Source organism: Diceros bicornis, chromosome 2 (genome assembly GCF_020826845.1).
Source record: "Diceros bicornis minor isolate mBicDic1 chromosome 2, mDicBic1.mat.cur, whole genome shotgun sequence".
In the NCBI taxonomy this organism is placed as follows: domain Eukaryota; kingdom Metazoa; phylum Chordata; class Mammalia; order Perissodactyla; family Rhinocerotidae; genus Diceros; species Diceros bicornis.
Genome location: NC_080741.1, coordinates 36,620,458 through 36,640,982, shown reverse-complemented (window position 1 = coordinate 36,640,982; position 20,525 = coordinate 36,620,458). Strand labels below are relative to the sequence as shown.

The 20,525-nt window shown below is 43.6% G+C and overlaps 1 protein-coding gene across 3 annotated transcripts in view; it reads right to left on the bottom strand.

Moving 5' to 3' along the window:
* Positions 1–8,247: 8,247 nt before the first annotated feature.
* Positions 8,248–20,525, bottom strand: part of CNOT10 (CCR4-NOT transcription complex subunit 10) — a 77,981-nt gene continuing 65,703 nt past the window's right edge. For all 3 annotated transcript variants that reach the window (XM_058554481.1, XM_058554491.1, XM_058554500.1), the window contains exons 14-19: positions 16,324–16,437; positions 14,081–14,211; positions 13,476–13,511; positions 13,146–13,273; positions 9,568–9,643; positions 8,248–8,586 (exon numbers count right to left, since the gene is read on the bottom strand). In XM_058554481.1, coding sequence (XP_058410464.1) covers positions 8,435–8,586; positions 9,568–9,643; positions 13,146–13,273; positions 13,476–13,511; positions 14,081–14,211; positions 16,324–16,437 — 637 coding nt within the window. In that variant the 3' untranslated portion in view covers positions 8,248–8,434. The remainder of the gene's footprint in view (positions 8,587–9,567; positions 9,644–13,145; positions 13,274–13,475; positions 13,512–14,080; positions 14,212–16,323; positions 16,438–20,525) is intronic.

The window sequence follows — 20,525 nt, the reverse complement described above, 5'->3', positions numbered from 1 at the left end:
CTTTGGCTGTTGCCTGGGTCTGCACGTCCCCTGTCTCCCAGATTCCTCCCTTTCCAGTGTGCAGTGCTAATGAAAGCCACAGTCATTAAATGGCAACAGAAAGTTGAGCTTCTCAACCTGAAAAACGTGCCATTTTTAGAAAGGGAGATTGGGATGTCTTGGTGCTCTCCTTATTGGGTTGTTTTGAGAGTGGTATGGAGACGGGTGGGGGAATCTAAACAGCCGGGAAAGCCAGAGCAGAAAACTTATGAAGAAACTGCAGTCTTGTCTTCTGAGGAGATCCTTCAGCTTGGGGGAAGGGGTGTCATGAATGAAAACAAGGGGTCTCCTCCCCATAAACATGCATGGACAGTATCAAGAAACAGTCAGATAAATCCGGGCGGAGGAAGCTTCTCCAAGACCACCGGCATGGAGCCCTCAAAACTATCAATGTCCCAGTGACCAGAAAGCCTGGGGGGATGCTCTGAATTAAAGAAGACTTATGACAACCACATGCAATGCAGGATCTTGAAGAGGATTCCGGACCAAGGGGAAAAACAGCAATAAACAGGATTTGGGGGCAATATAGACTGTGTGTTATTAAATAAAATTATTGTATCAATGTTAAATTTCTTGAGAGTTACAATTGTGTCATGGTTATGTAGAGAATGGCCCTGTTCTTAGAGATACGGGCTGAAGCATTCAGTGGTGAAGAATCATCGTGTCTGCATCCTACTCTCAAAACTTTATTGGAAAAAAGAAATGCAGATATATATATATATATGGAGAGAGAGGTGTATATGTGTGTAAGAGAGAGGGAGCATGCTAAAGTGAATGTTGGCCAAGTGTTAATTGGTGGAGCTAGGCCATAAAGTTTTCATGAAATCACTTTTTCATCTTTTCTACATGTTTAATTTTTTTGTGTGTGTGAGGAACATTAGCCCCGAGCTAAAATCTGTTGCCAATCCTCTTCTTTTTGCTGAGGAAGACTGGCCCTGGGCTAACATCTGTGCCCATCTTCCTCCATTTTATATGGGACGCCGCCACAGCATGACTTGACAAGAGGCGCGTCAGTGCGCGCCCGGGATCCGAACCTGTGAACCCCGGGCCAACGAAGTGGAGCTTGCGCACTTAACCGCTACACCACTGGGCCGGCCCCTCCTTTTTTCTATATGTTTAATATTTTTCAAAATAAAAGGTTGGGAGAAGATAAGGTTAAAGTTCAGAAATGCAATTGGTAGTGCTTTCTAGAGGATTGGTAGCAAATAAATAGACTCATTGTCCCCTTCCCCAGAACAACACAGGACACACACCACGTTGGACATGGTCTCTCAGAGGAGTCACAAGCGCCAAGGCCCTCCGTGGAACCCACAGAACCACGGGGTCTGAGAACAGACTTCCCTGACAGACGACCCCCTCGCCTACCTCGAATTACAGACCACTCGCCCTCCCGCACCTAAGACTCTCTGCAGTGTGACAGGGACCTTCTTTCCTAGTTTTCTCTGTCTGGAACATGCCCCCTGTGGTCCAGTCACCGCCAGCAGTCTCCCGCCCCTCTCTATCTGCCCCCCTGGAGTGACACCTCCTCCAGGAGCCTTGTTCCAGGTCTTGGGTCCTTGTCTCCATCCTCAATTTGGCTTGGAGCTCGGGAGGCTAGGACTCTGTCCCCCCTGGACTTCTGCCCTGCGCACCTGGCCATGTGTCTGGCCCAAAGCAGGTGCCCTGCTGGAGCTTCAAAATCCGATTAACGGGACATGCAACGAGTGTTTTACACTGTGTCCACAGGAGACACATTTGTTAATGACTTTCGGTCAGTTAACATTCCCCTGGCCCAATTATGACTTCAAACTTGTCTCTTACTTTTAGGTGCTTCCAATTTAGTTGTGGAGGTGAGACAAACACTCTAAATAATTAGCTAAGAAAGTATTTGTTTTCACTATTTTTCAAAACTCAGAGGCAGGAAAATACATAAGCCTCAGAATAGGATGAAAAAGGTATCCACCTGTTTCCTTCACCTGCAAATAAAGTAAAACAAGATTAAATAAAATGAAATAAATAAAGTAAATGAGACAAAATTAAATTAAATATAAAGTGAAAACAAAAAATAAACGAAGTTAATAAAATTAGTAAAATAATATGAAATGAAATAATAAACCAAATAAATAACGAAGTGGAATAAACGAAATAAAAACTAAATAAAAGGAATAACTAAAATATATAAAGTAAAATAAATAAAACTAACTAAATAAACATAAGCCAATAAGTAAAAGAAAAGAAATGCAATGAATCAAATGAACACCGTCATCACCGAAGGAAACAGTGTATTGCTGGGCAGGACTCCGCTGTGCCGCCTGCATCTGAGGGCCCCCGGCTGTCCGCCGGACCTGAAGCTCAGCTCCAGGAAATGCTGGGTCCCCGACGCGCTGCGCCTCTTGGGGAGGGGGTGGGTTTCCAAGCCGGTGAACGCGGAGCCTTGCTGGGGAGACGGGGCCCTCGGGGCTTGTGCGTGTCTCCGCTTTTCCGGGGCGCGCTCGCCGAGCCGACCAGGCCGCCGGTAGGTGGCGCTCTGGGTCCCGAGGCCCACGCGCGGCGCCCGCGGGGCAGGTCCGCCTGGCGCTGGCGGGGCTGCCAGGACCGCCACTTTCAGCCCGCGCGTCTGCGCGCCGTACGCCTCTGCTGTGGGACCTCGGGCCGCCTCTTAAGCCTTTGGGCTGAGTGCCCTGTTTAGTAAAAATGTGCATAAACCCCCCACCCCCACGACCTGCGGTCTCTAGGCTGCTCACTCTGAGGATCAACCACGTAAATGGTTAGTTTGGAGCCCCTTCAAAGTGTCACATCAAGCGCAGGGTTCTTGCCACAAGAACGTAAATGTGAAACTGGACCGGAGGATGGGCCATCCAACTCCTTGATCTACCCTGAAGGAATAAGTTGTTGCATATAAAATAACTGAAAGTGTAAATTGGGGTAAAAAAAAAGTCATCTGCCTGGTGCCTCAGGGGAAAGGACATTCAGAAAATTCCAGAATAGCTACCTGTGGCTTTGGTAGGGATTAAATGATGGCAGAGGACATTTGCAGGCGGCCTTTCCAACAGTCCCAGAAGTCCCCAGCAAAGCTGTGCTGGGGGAGGGGAGGCTTGGGGGTGGGGATGGGGACAAGGGGCCGCTCACATGCAAATGCAGCTGTGACAATCCGGCCGGGCGCCTCCGCGCCTCCGGGAGGCCGAGGCTGGAACAAAGCATTAGCATTTTCTACATGTGAAAAGCTCGCATTCCTGGGCGGGGAGGCCGCGAGGGCGCCGCCCCCCTCTCCCCATTCACACTCCGGACCACACAGAGCGCCTCTCGCGCCAAATGCTCGAAGGTTCGTTTCAGCTTTTCTTTTGACCCGGGCGATGCATACGAAATGTAGATATTTCCCTAAACGTCGGCTTTGACATTTAATGCGATCCTAAGTAGTCTGAAATGTGGACGGGATTAGGAGGAGGCTTGGGGCCCACAGGGACACTTGGCCAAATCCTTCTAAATCCTCCAGGACAATTGTTTGTCACCACACGGATCCCCTTTGCCCCAAATGAGGGGGCTAATGAACTTCGCTGCGTCCTCCCGCGGCACCCCCACTCCTACCCCAGGGCCGGCATTTCTGCCCTGTTCTTCCCGGGGAGAAAGGGAAGCTGAACGTGTAAATTGCTTGTGTATGTATGGGTTTGGTTACTTTAGGCTGGGCCAGCTGAGTTTGACCAGCAACCCACCCATCCTGGGCCACTATTTAACTCTCACTCCATAAGGCTCAGAGGGTCAAGGACGCTGAGGCCCTGTGAACCTTGGGATTATGTTAATAGGGCATCCCCACCTTGAAAGAAGGTCCTTTGACATTGCCAAGCCTAGAAAGAAAACATCACCGAAAGTTCTGTTCAGCACTTTATTATTCATCTAGAACAATCCACACACTGTATAATGCACAGTCCTGTCTTCAAAGTGCATACTCATAATCCAGGAAGGAGAGGAAAACAGTTGACACGGAAGACAGACTGTGCCTGCAGATTTGTCAAGTTACCCTTGGGCTCAACAGGAAAGCTCAGCAGCCCAGCACATGCCCTCCAGCAGCACGCGCAGGACGGAGGAGCAGTGGGGCATGAGAGGAATCTCCCGGGAGGTGAGGGGCACAGACAGGCAGTGTGAGATGGCCGGGACGTGGACACGCTGAAACTGGGAGAGCGGAAACTCTAGGGAGTGGAGGAGACTGAAGCAAAGCCCTGGGGTGGGAAATGGTGACTCCTTTTGGGAGATGGCAGAGAATCCAGTTTGGGTAACACATGGGACCTAAGGGAAGGACCAATAGAAGCTGAGGAGGGAGAGGGCAGCAGTTACCGTGAAGAGACCTTGGCGGTCTTCCTGAAGGAAGCAGGAGTCTGAGCTGAGCTGCAGGCAGTCACAGGCGGTAGGGAGGAGGAAAGGGTGGGAGAAGGGACCCGAGGCAGGGAGACTTGGGACCTCTTGTCATCACAGGACAAGGGCCTGGGCAAGGCAGGTAAGAACGGGATGACAACATAAGATGTCAGTATTGGGGGCCGCCCCGGTGGCGCAGCAGTTAAGTGCGTGCGCTCCGCTGCAGCGGTCCAGGGTTCGCAGGGTCGGATCCCGGGTGCACACCGACGCACTACTTGTCAAGCCATGCTGTGGCGGCGTCCCATATAAAGTAGAGAAAGATGGGCATGGATGTTAGCCCAGGGCCAATCTTCCTCAAGAAAAAAAAAAGGGGAGTATTTGCATCAGATGTTAGCTCAGGGCTAGTCCTCCTCACAAAAAAACAAAACAAACAAACAAAAAAACTCCCAGTATTTACTGAACAACTACTATGCACCAGACACAGGACGTATCCAAAGTGGTGGAGGTAGCAGTTTACCTCAAGGAGTCCCCCAAGAAGTCCCCCTGCTTCCTACCACACACCCACAGCGCTACCCTCCACATGTCAGTGGTTCAGGAAACAGTCTCTGCTTTGATATCCTTTATACTACAAGTGAAAATGATGGGGCTCCCTTTTGAACATGTGAAGTTCAAGGCACATCCAGCAATAGCAACAATGACCAGGCCCTTACACCTCATTCCCACCCTATGAGGTAGGTACTCTCAGTATCCTCCTTTTACAGATGAAGAAAGTGAGGCACAAAGAAGCAAACAAGCAGATCACGCTTGTCCCTGTGAGAGAACCAAGATTTGATGTCAAAGTCTGGCGACAGGGTCCACAATGTCATCACTTTTCTCCAGGTGGCTTCCAAAAAGGGGAATGGATGTGAGAGACTGAGGGAGGTAACACTGAGATGAAGCGAATGTAGAGGGTGACCGGGCTGAGCGGGTCCTTTTGGCAACAGGAAGGCTAAGGGAACTCACTTGTATTAAATGTCTACCAGGTGCACTTTGCATCCACCATCTCACTTTAATCCTCACGCTGGGCCCTGAGGAAAGGTACCTTCATTTTGCAAACGGGTCAGAAGACCTCAAGAGAGAGCAAGTCATTTGCTCAGTCACTTGGGTTGAGTAAGGGGCAGAGCTCCTGGCTAACCATCAGATAAGGCACGATGAGTGGCGGAAATGCCAGGGCACGTTGTTATGAAAGGGTGGCACTCTGTTATGAAAGAGGTGGCGGAGGGTGAGCAGTATCCACAAGTAGGCGGCTGGAAGTGGATCAGGAAAGGTCACTGAAGGTTGCTGGGCCTAGATGCTTGTCAGGACAGGGCTGGAGTAGAGCTCTGCAGGGGGCCATTCTATGGGGTAAGGGCCAGAGGGCAAAATGGAAGACTACTCCAGCTCTTCTGAGGGTTCCTGCCTTGCAGTTTTGGGGACACTTGCAATCACATTCTCACTGGGTCTATGAAGGAATCCCTGAGGTCAATTTTGCTCCATTTTGCAGATGTTGCAGCTGAATGGGTGGCGGAGCTTCAAGAGGAGCTAATGGGGCTCTTAGAATTCACAACTCCAGCAAGTAAGATGCCGTCCTTTGAGGCTGACGCCTACAGCACCCATACCTGTTAAACTACAGAAAACCACATACCGTAGAAGAAAAGGTATATATCAGGAGAGACAGAGAGGAGGAAGAAATTGGGGATAGCTAGGAAAAACTTCAGAGAAGTAGCATTTAAAATCTTTTCACATAGTTAGGATTATTTCAGTTAGTTGAGGTGGTGTTAACAAATTGGGGTAGGAAAAACAGGTGGGAAGAAGCCTTCCTGGCTGATACAACCAGTATGAATAGAGTCGCGGAGAGCTTACAGTTAATACGCTGGGGTCTGCCAAGGGTGGGCTGCGGAAGGCAAAGCCGAGCTGCTGGAATGTTAATTTGACAACAAGGCATCAGATATAGGTCTCAGGTTGGGAAAACAATTCACTGGCCTCTCGTTAAGATGTGCAGGGCTATCCCTGCAACTGCAGCAGACACTGTTAGTGACGTAACTTCTTTTCTAGCCTTCTCCGCAGCTAAGGACGGCTAGGTGACTTGATCTGAGAAGGAGATGCAAGCTGAGGTCTGCTGGGGTTTTCCGGGAAAGCTTTGTTCCTGGGAGTCTCCTATCTAGATCGACTGCCTCTGCCCTCTTCTTCTTGCCTTCAGTGCAGATGTAACACTAGAATATCCTGTGACCATGGGCACAAAAGCCCAATGCTAAGGACAGTGGTGTGGAAAAATAGAGCCGAGTCCCTGGAGGCATCAGTGAGCACTAGAACCAAGGCCGGCAGCTGCCTATGTACCTCCTTCTCAAGTGAGGGAAAAACAATCTCCGTTTAAATCACAGAACCGTTTTTTGCTACCTGCAGCCAAATGCACTCTTATTTAACACAGCAACATGGGGCCTAACCCGCCTCATAGCTAGTCCTGCTTCCCCATAAACCAACTAGCAAGCAGGGAAAGTTCTAATTTCCTGAGATTCCTCCAAAGATGTATTGTCCTTGAGTAAAATTACAGGCCTTTTCCCACTTCACGCTACCAAGACCCTGTGGGGTTCTAGCAATTTATGAGATCTGTGGACTCACTCTCCAGAAAATGCCCAGGCGAAGCAACTCTGCCACCACCCTGCAGCATACAAGTGGTCCCACAGTGCTGCTGCCTATCTAAGGCTAGGGAAAGCAGAGGCTGCAGACTTGAACCAACACCAGTGCAGCTTTAGGGTCCTCCCCTCCTCTCAGAGAGGCCCAAGGAAAGAAGCTAGGCCACCTCTGTTTTCTGTATCCACCTGGAAAGAATCTACTCTGGCTATAAAACAACTGCAGTGTGACAAAAGGGCAATAGAGCCCTTGTGCACATCCATCCTATCTTTAAGTGGAGGAAGAAATCCCCCCTTCTCTGAGTTATTTAAGGGCAATGTCTAGTTACATCACAAATACTTAGTTCTGGTATATATCCCTATCTAAACTCGGATTTCAGCAACTGAATAATTCAGGTAAAGTTTCGGATAAATCACGTGCTTATCCAAACACTCCCCTTTCTAGTTGTGAAACTCAGGCACCAAAGATTCAGCTAGTGTGTTACAAATTCTCCAAATCAGGGAAGTGAAGCAATGTACACAGCAAGGGATACTCCTAAACAGCAAGCTTTGATGAATCTACCAAACAAGACCATAACTAGGAGGTCACCCAGTTTTTCTAAAGCAAGTCTGTATTGTGTTGGTGTTTTATCTAGAGTTAACATATTGACCGTATCGACAAATTCTGGCCATGTCAATCCTGTAACACATACCTCTCTCTTGGAAAGAAGCTTTTAAATTTTTGTTTGCATTTGCAAAGGGGTCAGCGATGAACCTTGAACTCCCTGCTAACAGACTCCAGAACCAGTGCTTCTGCCTAAGGGTGTAGGAGGGTGAACAAGACCAGCCCTGAACCCTGTTTGTCTTCATTTGTAATTTTTAAGCAAAGGACTCCTATCAGATCAGTCATCTCTTCTTAACCCAATTTTACTAGCCCTGTGGGTTTTATTACGCATTTTCTGGTCCTTTTAGTCATAACTAGGCATAAAACACATCAACTTCTCCTCCCCTCTGCCCCTGGGTCAGCTTCTGGACTGACTACTCATCGACTGCTGATGTTGCTCTCTCAATTTTTAAAACTTTAACACTAAATGTCAGATGCCAAAATACTCTAACAGTTGCAAGAAAGACAAAGTGTATTATACAAGACTGTTCTGATAAGACCATGTTTTAATTGTCTGTGACACAGATATATCACACAGTGGCTCAAAATTAATAGTCTAGCAAAGATTAAAGAAAAACAGATGAAAATGAGTTTGTGATTCCTTAATTTTAATTAAGCTTTTGGCAAAAAAAATCAGGGGTTAGAATCATTTCAAAATTGTGTCTTCAAAACTAGCACCCTTTACCATCTGTCTTTTATTCATTTTGCTGTGATACAACTAAAAAGGCCCGTAAATACTCCCCTGGTTCTCAGGTAACAGTTTTCCAAGAGCAAAATATCATTTTCTCTGTACAGTGAAAGCTGGCATTTGGATGGGCTGGATCGGGTGGACAGGCTGAAACACTGGCTTCTTTCTCATTTCAGAGAGTGTTTTCACTGCAGGGAGCAGCTGATTCCTTTTGATGATCTGTAAGGCCAGCTGGGTATTACCTATAAAAACACTTTCCATTAAAAACAAAAAGCACATAACAACACCACCATATACAAGGCAAGCCATCAGAATTCTGCAAGGGAGGTAAAAGAGGGTCTGGAAGAGCAGTGGTCTGCAACCTTTGCTATACACTGGAATCATACAATGTTTCCATCCCATCTCCAGAAATTCTGATTTAAGAGATCTAGGGTGTGACCTGGAATGGGATTTTTAAAAGCTCCCCAGTGATTCTAAGGTATAGACCAGGTTGAGAACTTGCCTACAGGTAGACTGCACAGGATAAGGGATCTGGGACCATGCACTGACCCTAATCACACTCTTCAGGAGGCCAAGGCCTGCTGGGTGCCAGGCCCTTCTTCAGCTATAAGAAGAGGAGAGCCTTGTAAGGATTCCCATGATCAACAAGGAGGTATGACTTAGAACTCTTAATGTTTCTGTCTCTTCGAATTTCGCCCATTCACATCTCTTTTCTACTCCATGCTCTCTCTCAGGTAGCGTCCACAGCCTTTCTTCTAGTAAGCCACATCCTGGAGGCTGTATATACCCCAGAGGTAGGACCTGGATTTAGGTTTGGATAAATAATTCTTAGCAAGAACTGGCTTACTGTAACACTCATTAATGACATGTGTTAAAAATACTACAGTGTACAACTCAGAGCATCTGGCATTCTGACTCATGTTCTCAATTAGAGTCACTTGGCTGCCTAAGTGTAAGGTTAATTAGTAGAGATTAATTATAATTAAGTGTCAGAAGTTATGCTATTCTGAATTTTCACAGATAAAAGGATATATGCTTAACTCGCAAGAAGCAGGAATTTGTAAGATACCAAAAACTACCTGGTTACATTTTTGTTTAGAAGAACTTGACAGGTAGTATCTTCAAGGAAGGCAAAGTTTCAATTTCGAAGAGAAAAAGCAGACACCAAGAATCTTGGGCTCTTTGAAGGGATACAGTCCTAACTAGAGAGAAGAATTACTTACCATTCTGCAGTTCAAGGTAGACTGCCAGTAAGATGGCTTCAGGGGGCACTTCTTTAGGATGGATCATTGAAGCCGCCTTTGCTCAAAACAAAAAAGACACCCATGAAAAACCAACAGCTTGAGATACAAACTCCAAGTAATTCCAAAAAAAAAAAAAAGAAAGTCAGCCTACCAAGTCTAAGTTAGCAAACTTATTCAAGCTCATTCCCACATGACCGCCTAGGAACTACTGTAGTTTTGCTCTGACGGCCTCAGCTGCCTTTGTCTTGATCCCTTTCAATTAAACTAGACATGTAATTTTTAGTTCAATATTTATTTTCCCTTGCCTGATCCATAATGAGTTCTTAATAGGGGAAAACCTTTCTTGCCTTTTGGTTTTCAGCTGCTTGGGGTTCTTCATCTACCTCCTGGCTATATTTGGTTTTGAGATGGGTGATCAGATGATTCTACACTCCAGTCATCTGTCCATGTCTGCTGGTGGATCTTCACCATAGACACAGTTGCACTTATATTAAAATCTGCATGCCCATTTGTTTTCCTAAGTAACAACTCAGTATTTTAAGCTGCAAGTGCCCAATGTTAGCAATACGAATTCAAACTTAAAAGGTTGGTAATACAGAAAAAAATGTACCACTAAGCATGTCTGACGTCCCCATTCTTAAGGACTGAAACAGTTCAATTTAGTCAAATAAAATAATTTATTTGTTTAGGCAACATGCTGTCCTTTCCTAGATGTGAGAGCCACATCACCAGCCAGCAGTTTCTCTCTGATCTCGTCCTGAGAAGAGGAAGCCTGGACTGCTCTGGTCGAGGGTGTGAGATTACAGTTTATTTCCTCAGTTCGGGCCTCTTTGGGCTGCAGCCTCTCCCTCACCCTACTATCAACTTGTAGTTTCCCATCCAGTTTCAGGTGCTCATGCTTCCAGCCTGCTTTGCTTCTTCCCTTAATCTAATCAGAAAGTGCACTTCTACAAATATTTATTGACCAGAGGTGGGTGTGAGGGTAAGACAGGGACTTACTCCTGATAATAAACAAGCATATGCAAACAACTGACAACAATCCAAACAAATTTACCTAAATGCTTGGGAGAGAGGAAAGTGAATGTAGGTGAATATGAAGAGAGAAAGAAGAGTTTCTTTCAAATGGAGAGCTTTGGGGAAAGGGAAGCCCACCTTAGTCCCTGCAGGGCAGATACCTGATAGGCAGAAAAGGGGGAGAAATGGCATTCCAGGCTGAGGGGTGAATGTGGAAACATCTGGGGGACCAGACACTTGCACATGGTCAGTTCCCGGCAGCACTGGAAGAAATCTCAGACTGGGGGGATTCTCATCCAGAGCACATGCTCCTAAGTTCCTCACAAATGAAGCAGGGAGGTTTTTATTCCTGTTAGCACATCACTGAGGTATAACAACTCAGTTGAGAAAATGAGAATCTGTACTTCTAGGCTTAGCTTTATACACACAAAATCATCTTTACAGCATTTTGTGGATATTAAAATCTCCATTTTCCCTCCAGGTGATTAGTTAACACAAGTCATTTATTGTTCTTTGCATTGACCACCGTCTGCAGCTTTTTCTAAAATACAAGAATTCACGGCAACAACTTTATGAGACTTAATGGTATTTTGCTTACTGGCTGTTCAGAATGGTTAGTGGTGGGCAGGCAACCTCGGAAACATCTACTCGGAGCCCTTTCCAACTCTTCACATCATTGTTCTGCCCTCCCAGGCAGGGTGGGCCTCCCAATTAACAAAGGTCCAGGCATTGGATTAACCTAAAAACCAAGGGACCAAAACAAAACCCCCTTCAGACCCCGAACCAGGCCTGACCCCATCTGCTCTCCCACTGTGGCAGCCGCCATGGCCACCTGCTGTACGAGAACCTGAGCTAGACCGCACACACTGTAACTTTAGATCCAGAGCCCCGTTTGCTGCAGTCATTGGGGTTCACTGGCACTTTCAAAAGGGCTGTGAAGCACCCCAGCCTTGCCATTGAGAACAGTGAAATGTTTTAACTCTTAGCCTGTACTCAACTCCTAGATGATGCCAAACATGTTTCCCTGGATAGTCTAACACTTAACTTTTCTGATTTTGGATCAGGACTGCTGACGAGATGCCACTAAGTTGACTAAATATCACTCATGGCTATTTTTGACATGGGAAGTTTCATCACTGCTAGACACAACATGGTGGCCTTCATAGGAAGGAAATTTCTGGAAGCCACCATTACCTCTGAGAATAGGCTTAATTTCAATTTCAGTTACTCTGACAAGCATATGGGGCTGTGGGCTCTCTCATGTGCTGCTGATGAATACACCATTTGGCACAAACTTTCCACATTAGAAGTCTTAAAATTCTGCATACCCTCTGACCTTGCAAGTCCCTTTTAAGGAAGGCATCTCCTAAAGGTAAGGCCCATGGGTTAGGGTTGTATCACACCCACTTATTTACTGTCTTATTCGCACAGCTTAGCACAGAAGTAAGTGCTCAGATACCTACTGAATTTATATCCTTCTGAGGAATTTCCTCTTTCTGATTCTGTGAAATCCCTCTGGGGCTGCCCATGGTGGTACCTGTTCCCTTACTCCAGGTAAGGATCCATGCCCATGACTGGTCTAGGGATGGGTGGGTGACCTAGAGGCCCAATCAGAATCTTCCTTGAGACCTGCTGATGGTGCACCATTTCAGTGGTAGAATTCAGAGGTCTATTTTAGTTATACATTGCCAGTAGCTTTCTTTAGTGTATGTGGAGTTTCTTTGGTACCAGTTTTCTGAACCCTGTGTCTCTGAAAGGTATATCTGTAATTTAACTTTTTTAATAGACATAGATTCACATAATTCAAAATCAAAAAGTATACAAGTATCCTGTGAAAAGTCTCCCATTTTAGTGCTCCAGCCACACAGCACTAATCCTGGCACTCCTGCAACCAATGTTAGCAGTTTCTGGTACATCCTTTCAGAGATCTTTTATGTATATACAGGACTATATAGAAATTGCTTTACATCTTGCTTTTTTCACTTAATATGTCTTGGATATTATTTTATAATTTTATTTATTTATTTTCCTCCAAAGCCCCAGTAGATAGTTGTATGTCATAGCTGCACATCCTTCTAGTTGCTGTATGTGGGACGCGGCCTCAGCATGGCCGGAGAAGCAGCGCGTCAGTGCGTGCCCGGGATCCGAACCTGGGCTGCCAGCAGCGGAGTGCGCACACTTAACCGCTAAGCCATGGGGCCGGCCCATTGGATATCTTATTTCAGTATACAGAGTTTGCAGCAGCATTGTATTCAACTATATGGAGGTACCATTATTTATTTAAGTGATCCCTTATTTAGACAGTTTTGAATCTTTTGAAATTCTAAAATCACCAAGAAAAACTCTATTTAAAGTGCCTAGGTTCACTTTGCAATTCTGACCAGTTGTTTACCTCACAAGAATATTTTTAAGCTTGGAAGAGTAATATTCCAATTTTTAATAAATTGACCAGAAGCCTCAAACAAAATTACAAAAGCCATAAACTCCACACCCTTTGCTGGCTGCTTTACAAGAGGGTTTGGCACCGCTCTCTCCAGTCTCACCTGGTGGAGACACTTTCGGGCTTTGTCATATTCACTCCTCAGGCAGTAGGCGCTGCCAAGGTTGAACAGCATCACGGTCCTGGCAGAGTTGACGGAACTGGGGTAGCACTGAGGGGCTCGCTTCCCAGCTGGGGGAAAAAGAGCACAGACACTGGTGAAGAGGCTAGGCCAAGGGCAGGGAGCAACTGACTCCACCATCCCTGAGGAGCTGCTTAGAATAAAGCACAGCACTACTCCTCAGGCTGACAAATGAAGGACACAGGAGGCTCGAGTGTAAATCTTTGGGATGCGGGCCAGGCTACTTAAGTATTGACAAAACTTCTTACTTACAGGATTCCATTGCTTCATTTTCTCCTTTGTCTGATCCTACAAAGACATGAAAATAAATCTGAGGGGGCAGGATAACAGAGTATATTTTCTAAAAACCTAATTTTCATATGAAACGGAAATCTAATATCAAAGCAACTGTCACAGTATTTACTTTTCACGTAATGGAGGTTCTATTAAATGACACCAAAATGCTATCAGCCACCACCATCCCACGCCTGAGAAATAACCTTGAATACAGTGATTGCCAGTCTCACTCCTTCAAAAACTTAGCCATGACTTAAAACTGACTTTTGAACGCAATACTTTTACTCTCCCCTGGATTATGGAATCCCTCCAAAGGAAAAACACAGTATGAGAACCAAAACAAATTGTTCTAACACTATCAGCCTTTCAAAAGTGGGAATTTAGATCATGTGATTGATAATCAACTCCTAGGTCTACTTAGCAAACAATTACTACAAAATCAGTACAACCAAAACTGTAGAGAGACAACTCCAAACTTCTTTCCCTTCACAAGTGTGCCCTTAAATTTCCACACATCCCGAGTTACAACAGGAAGGCAGTGGAAATGGTGACAAGTTCTGATCAAATGTGTCCTTATTAACCTTGGTCCTGCTCATTTGAAGAGATCCCTAAGGAAACATCAGTGACATTCTCTGGGTTCAAGTGAGTAATGGCATCAGATATTCTGTCCAGAGAGATGAGAGCTTCTGCAGCATATAAATGGCCCAAAAATCTAAAATGAAAAAAACAGATTCCAAAATGAAAAGCAGGCAATCATAAAAATATCCAATGTATAATAAGATTTGGTATATGTATGTTTCATATATTTCAAGTGCTTGAATTGAAATCTAAGTCTATAACTGGCTCAATTAAGGGTCATTTGAATTTTATCTCTTTAAAAATATCTTAAAATATATAATAGTTTTTATATTAGCTAAGTAGGAACAAATTACACATATCAATTGAGAAAGTAGTTCAAAACTGGCAAATTTAGGCTATTCTATTTATACAGAAAAATACCATTAGCATAGGAAGGTAATGAAGTTCTAAAATAAGAGGAGGTCCACAGATGGATGCTCGCTGAGTAGAGCATCAGAACCAGAGTCTCTGGTCTCTGCTGCTGGAAGAGTCAAAAGGCACCTGACCACCAGACCAGAGAGAGACCAGATTTGGGTTGGATCAACTTTACTTCTATTCTAGAAGTTTCCTGCTTTTCACATTATCTATTTCATGCCCACTGACGCTAGGCCAGATGCACATCCTCCCGGCCTGCAAGAGTCTGCTTCTTCCAATCTCTGTTAGCCATTTTCCCCCATGATTGCCTGGTTGATTTTTCAAAATTAAAACAGGCTTAGACGTATTACACCCTTGCTCAAAATCTTAATGACTTCTTCTACATGAGAACAAAACAAAACAAACAAAACTAAACTTTTATAGATTTAAAGCTCCCCACAATTGGGTCCCACTTTCCTATATCCAGTCAATATTCTCACTCCCCCAAAGACTCCTCTGTTCCTACCTGGGCAGTGTCCTGGGCAGGGCACACTCACTACTCCCCTGTGGCCTTGCCTTCTTGGGCTCAAAGCTCAGCCTCATCTTCACAAGCCACTATGTAACTACTCCTTTTAAAGGGCCAGCTCAGGTCTCACCTTTTCTAGCTAGCCTGCCCCAACTGAGTCTGTCCACGTGGGTCTTCAGTCCTCAAATCCTAGGCTCTTTCCAATTTGACCATTTTCTGGGATTTATGCACATTAATCACTCAAGAGCTCTTTACTTTTTTATTAAACAATTTCTTTCTTCTAACTAGCAAGGGCTGCAATGACCTTTTATTTTGCTTCCCCACCAAATACCCTAACAGAAATGAGAAAAAAAAAAAAATCAGTAACCTCAAGTATATTTTGAAATAAGATATTTAAAAAATTTCATTAAAGCAGTATCAACAAGTCAATAATCATCACAAAACACAAACACACAAATTCAAAAAACTACTTCAAATTGTTTCTCTGTGAATTTACTTAAAAAAAAATTTTTTTTTTAACTAAATGAAATGCCTTCATGACCCACAAAACACAGAAATCCTTGACTAGGGGTATAGAAAGCAACCAGCAGTGGGGTAAAGATGCTGTGGTATTTGGGCTGCCAAACACAGAAAGACCTGCTTATCCTCACTGGGAAGACAGACAGTGGCCTTGTTATTAATTAATAAACCAATGCTTAGGATAGAATGGTTAAAAGAATTAAAAAAGAAATTACCAGACATGGCTTGGCCAATCCCTCAGAAATTAGCTAAGAAATCATATGACCTAGGAATTTTGTTCCTTTGATGTTCAAAAGGAAGAAACTGATAAATGTGTTTAAACACTCTCCAACAAATGCCAAGTAAAAAATCTTTTTGGGATTATTTGAGAATAGTGATCACAATGTCAACCAAAGGATTAAAAAAAACAGCAAGGATTTATGTTTCATTTTTGGTAAAAAGAAAAACAAACAAAACACTGCTCTAAGAATGGGCACGCACACCACGGTCGGAACACTGCAGTTCCAGCCATGGCAGGAGCTGCCGTTCCTGACTGGTATTTCATGGAGTTGGGCAATGGTCAGGATGGAAGGCACCTTACAGGCAACCCAAGTGCCTTGAACTGGAACTCAGGATCCTTGAGATGCAAAAAAAATTCACTACCAAACATGAAATTACCAAATTAAGAAATTTTTTAATCAGTTGCTTTCCCTAGATGATAATACATATATTCCACTGAGGAAGTAAAAAGAAGCAACATGTACCACAAACTAACTGAAAACCTCCAAACAAAACAAGCCAGGGACACACAGGGTAAGTCACACTTACTTAAGAGATCCTGACAGCTTGGGCTGCTGAAGAAGTTTATCTGCATGATTCAAAGCCATAAGGTTATCACCCAAAGCCAGAGCCACGTAAGCACTACAGGCAAGTATGGAGCATCTGGAACACAAAAGGGAAGGGCTGAAATCCTGAGCTACAAAATCGACAATCATTATATTTGTTAAATAGGAAAGAACGCCCTAATTATAACTGTGACAATCTGGACACCAGGAAAGAAGAGAGGAAGCCACAATACTAATGGTAAGAATTAGAATGATGTATAAAACTCCCATCTGAAGCAGTTTAGCTATTTACCTAAATCATCTTTAGCTTCCATCCAATTGACCCCCATCTCCAACAAAATAACCAAATGGAGTTATAATATATATTTAGCCTGTAAAAAAATAATGTCATTAACGGCCTAGTGAGAACTTACTTCCATAGAATATTTAACATCCTAGAAATAAAGCCATAGAAGTAGATCTTATTCGTTCTACGCACATTTGCGATTTTGCTACGAAACAGTTAACTTACAAAAAAAGTCCATTTAGCTTATTAGCTTACTGTAAAGTCTTCTTCTCTGAACCTATTAAGAAGTCTATATAGTTCTCACTAAGCATCAGTATCAAGAGTAACTAAAAGAATTTCATTCATATAGGTACTATTATCCTAAATGAATATTCAAGAAAAAAAACAGGCTGAATAAATACATGTGAAGATAAAAAATTTAAGTTACACTGATTTTGCTAAAGTTGGGTTGGTTTAGTTTTCTACTTAACAGGCAGCTCATTTAAAACAGGTCTAGCTAAAGACTTGACACTAATAGATCACCTGAATGTTAAACAAGTGCTCCACAAAGCAATCTTAAAATAAACGCTTGTCAAATAGAAATGAGGTCTGAATGGCCAACCAGAAATGACTCGACTTAGATACAAGGTTTTAAGTTATGTTAACAAATTACAATACATATGTATATCATTAAGTGCATTCGGGTTGTAATTTCAGTCTAAGGAAAAATGTAACCATCATATCACCAGAGTTTTCTAACACTCTGAAATCCTCTGACTAGAAATGGCCCTTCTAGTAAAAGCACAGCTGGGTAAATTCAGAAGTAGTCTGCTGTTTTTCTTCACTGGCTCACTCCTGGTTGCTGGAACCTTAGGAAATTATCCACTAAAGGAAAAGTAGCCCCTCAACTCCTAACAACACAGAAAAATAGACTGGTCCCAAAGAAGGCACAAGGAAATTGAGATTTATGGCCGTAGGGTATAGCGGTAGGGCTGAAGGATTACTTAATGAGGTTCCTTGTTTTATCAATGCAGAAACTGAGATTCAAAGTGATCAAATATATTCTCTAGCTTAGAGTGTGTGATTAGAGTCAGGACTAACATTCAACACTATGGACTCCCAATTCACTGCTCTTCCCATCCTATCACATTGCTTCTCTATCAACTCACAAGATCACCCTAAAAATAAGGTAGAAAGAAAAGATTACATTATGATTTTTCTAATGCATACATAACTATGCATACACATGTACTCTAACCTGTCTTTTTAAAAAGGAGGAAAACAGAATCTAATCCAAACATTACAAGTTTAAATTTTGTTACTGAGCATATAACTTAAAATCTGAACCCTGTTCACAGAAGAGAGTACTTTACGAGCAGGCCAGTAGTGTCATTTCTAAAGGGATTTTCCTGGCAAGCCTAATGCCAATATCCCTGTGTCTCCAAGAGCTGTCTTCACAGCAAGGCCACAACCCCTGTGGGGAGTCCTCTCCCTGATGGAAGACTCAAGGGCCCAAAGGAGGGAGCCACTCGCTAGTCATCTCGCATTTTCATAAGCACTGCAGTGGTTAGCTCTGTGTGGAGAGATTAGGGTGACTTATTTTCCTCTTTTGGCTTATTTGTAGTTTTTATTTTAAGATGGGAATGAACATTCATTCATCAGCCAGGTAAGTATTGCTTATGAAGAAAAATAAAGACTTTTAAAGGCCTGGGTTAGGTTTCCAGATGCCCAAGACGACCACCAGCTCAGGGCCTATATGAATGACAGTCACAAAGTTTAATATCCATTTTCATCTATGACTTTGCCAAAGGTCAGGGCAAAACATAAGCTCCTTAAAAGCAGAAGCCCTCATCTGCTTTTTCCTAGACAAAGACTAGAGCAATTTCTCACCACTTGTAGTAAATGTTTAATAGGTATTCGCTGAAGACCACAGCTTTCAATGTTTTAAATTTACTTGTCTAGGCACCCAGACCGCCATCAGTTGGTAGGCCACCTTGCTGATGAGCCACCTCCTTCCTGGCTCCCACAGCCGGGGGAGCCATCCAGCATGCTCTAGGTCCTGGAGTCTAGGACAAGCCTCACCTCAGACAGGCTTGCTGGGAAAAGCCTGCCCTGGCCTCTCCCGACAGTAGGGGGGCTATTACTGCTCCAGCCCACTGTCAAGCCCACTTTGAGTCCAGAAATCAGTCATGTAAGATTTGCAGCAGGATTCTGTTTCCCAGGAAGTCCAAATTATAATTATGTACAAGGTAAAAATCTGTTTTCCTCAACTTTTACCTCTTTTTCTCTTAAGATACCATATCAAATCACAGGGTAAAAGATTCTAATAATAAAATAATCTCTCTCTAAAAAATACTCAAATATGTGAATGCAAAACTTTGGGGCTGACATTCTGATCAAGAGCCATTGGGATTTAGGCAAGTTTCACTGCATGCAACTCAAACTAACATTTATGCTCCTCTTCTCTTTGTGCCTTATAATCTACCCTAACTCACCTCTCATCACCCTCTCACTCATCCTCCTTTTCCTCTTAGAAAACAACACTCCACTCCGCATAATTCCCACAAACTGGTAACACTAGAAACACACATGACTCTATCTACTAAGCCCCTGGAGAAATCACTTTACTTTTGATAGTTGCTACTTAAAATATTGACACCCCCCCTGCACCACCACTTCCTTGACTCATTGTCCAATCTGCTTTACCAACCACTCAGTGGATCTGACAGTTCATCAGACTGGAAGAACTATACCTCAGGGGGAGACACACTAGCTTCTCCCCCTCTGCGGAGGATTTGACACAACCCCACACTCTCTCCTCCACATACTGGAGGAGCTGCCTCTAGGTCCACAGAACGCCAACCCTTGGAAAAGAAAAGAACAAAAAGATGAAGAAGAAGAAAGAAAGGAAAGAAAAGGGAAAAAAACAAAACAAAACTTTCCCTAAAGAACCAAATTACAGCAACAAGCTATACAAGACTGGGCATTAAAATTTGTCAAGTCATATATTCTGTGAGTTAAATGAATCTAAATGAATAACAGTGTAACCCTTATTCAAAGAAGCTAAAATAATTTACTGGGGGTAAATCCAGTCAGTCACCATTTGTCAGAGGAAAATAAATTTACAAAGCAATCTCACAGCAAACGTTTTTTGAAAAATTGGCTCCAAAATCCAATAAGGAATTTCTTCCAACAAACGGAATATGGTACTGGATTTTAAATTAAGGAAAAAAAAATTTTCAAGCTGTTTCCATTTATCTACAACAATCTAGAACATGTTCAGTTTAACTTTCAACTTTTAAGAAAATTTAAAAGTTCAATTAGGAAGTATTTCACTTCATGTCCTCTGTAAACATTTTATTTTCTAATAACAGTTCTGTGCAAAAAGAATCTTATTGACACACACACCCCAAATCCAACACAAATAGAAGCCCAACACAAAGGCTGAAAAAGTTTTTCCCTTAATCAAATCTAGCATCTGGAAGAACCCAGTCCTACCCTAGGCAGTAAATAAAAGGCATAAAATCACAGACAGCATTTTATAAGTGGACAGGACCTTAAGATCCCCAATCCAATTCGCTTTTTTGATAGAAGAGAAAACTAAGGCCCAGAGGGGTTAAATGATTTGTCCAATGTTGGCAGGAGTCCATGGGTTTCCACAGAGTGATAGACCACTGAAGAAATATTCTAAACCTAGCTTGTGGATCAATCTGATTGCCAGTTCCTCTAAATGAGATCCCGGGATGTAGATGTGAATCATGCCAATGTGAACACAAACTGCTCAGAACAGTTTCTCCTTCGGTAGAGTAGCAGGTTCCTTCTTTGGTAAAGTTTAGCAGATGGACAAATTTCAGTAGGACCACTCTCAGTTATAAGACTGAAATGGGGCTGGGTCTCTAGCAAGAGCAAAGGATATTCAA